The sequence below is a fragment of the Sphaeroforma arctica genome (genome assembly GCF_001186125.1).
Source record: "Sphaeroforma arctica JP610 unplaced genomic scaffold supercont1.567, whole genome shotgun sequence".
In the NCBI taxonomy this organism is placed as follows: Eukaryota; class Ichthyosporea; order Ichthyophonida; genus Sphaeroforma; species Sphaeroforma arctica.
The window spans coordinates 53,866-54,364 of NW_014039991.1; the positions used below are offsets into that span (position 1 = coordinate 53,866).

Genomic DNA, 499 nt, shown 5'->3' on the forward strand with positions numbered 1-499 from the left:
TATATAATACTACAGTATATTATATCAAATGGAATAGGTACCGATGAGTTCATCCAACCTACCTACTACCGACATGGCTCATAGGAAAGATGGTACGGGCACTTTGCACCGCCACAAGCCTCACATTGCCTTGCTCGCTTAGCAACGCTTTAGAAAGCAGCGTATCGAGGTCCTTCTCTACATTCGTTGTCATGGTAACGGGGTCATACGCGCTGGTGACCATTTGTACAGCCTCGATTATGCTAAGCCTCGCCTCGTTCTGCTGTTTGTTTGTCTGTTACAGATTTGGCAACGAAAATGATTTCTTGAATTAAATTTTTATCGACAACTCAGGACCTCACACTATATTTGTTGTATGCCATCCCGTAGTAGTGCATTCTGCTTTGTTCTGCGGTTTCGTATATCTGTTCATTCAAAAGTAGTACGTGTGTGCATAGATATCAACCATTCGCTTAGCAACCCACATGGACCACGTGTGTACACATCTATCTGTCAACCA

General features: G+C 43.3%; 1 protein-coding gene across 1 annotated transcript in view; it reads right to left on the reverse strand.

The window, feature by feature from the left end:
* The window catches only part of SARC_07283 (hypothetical protein), a gene marked incomplete at both ends in the record, with an annotated part of 9,075 nt that extends 8,801 nt beyond the window's left edge, over positions 1–274 (reverse strand). Inside the window, one exon of the mRNA XM_014298792.1 lies at positions 63–274. Coding sequence (XP_014154267.1) covers positions 63–274 — 212 coding nt within the window. The remainder of the gene's footprint in view (positions 1–62) is intronic.
* Positions 275–499: the final 225 nt, after the last annotated feature.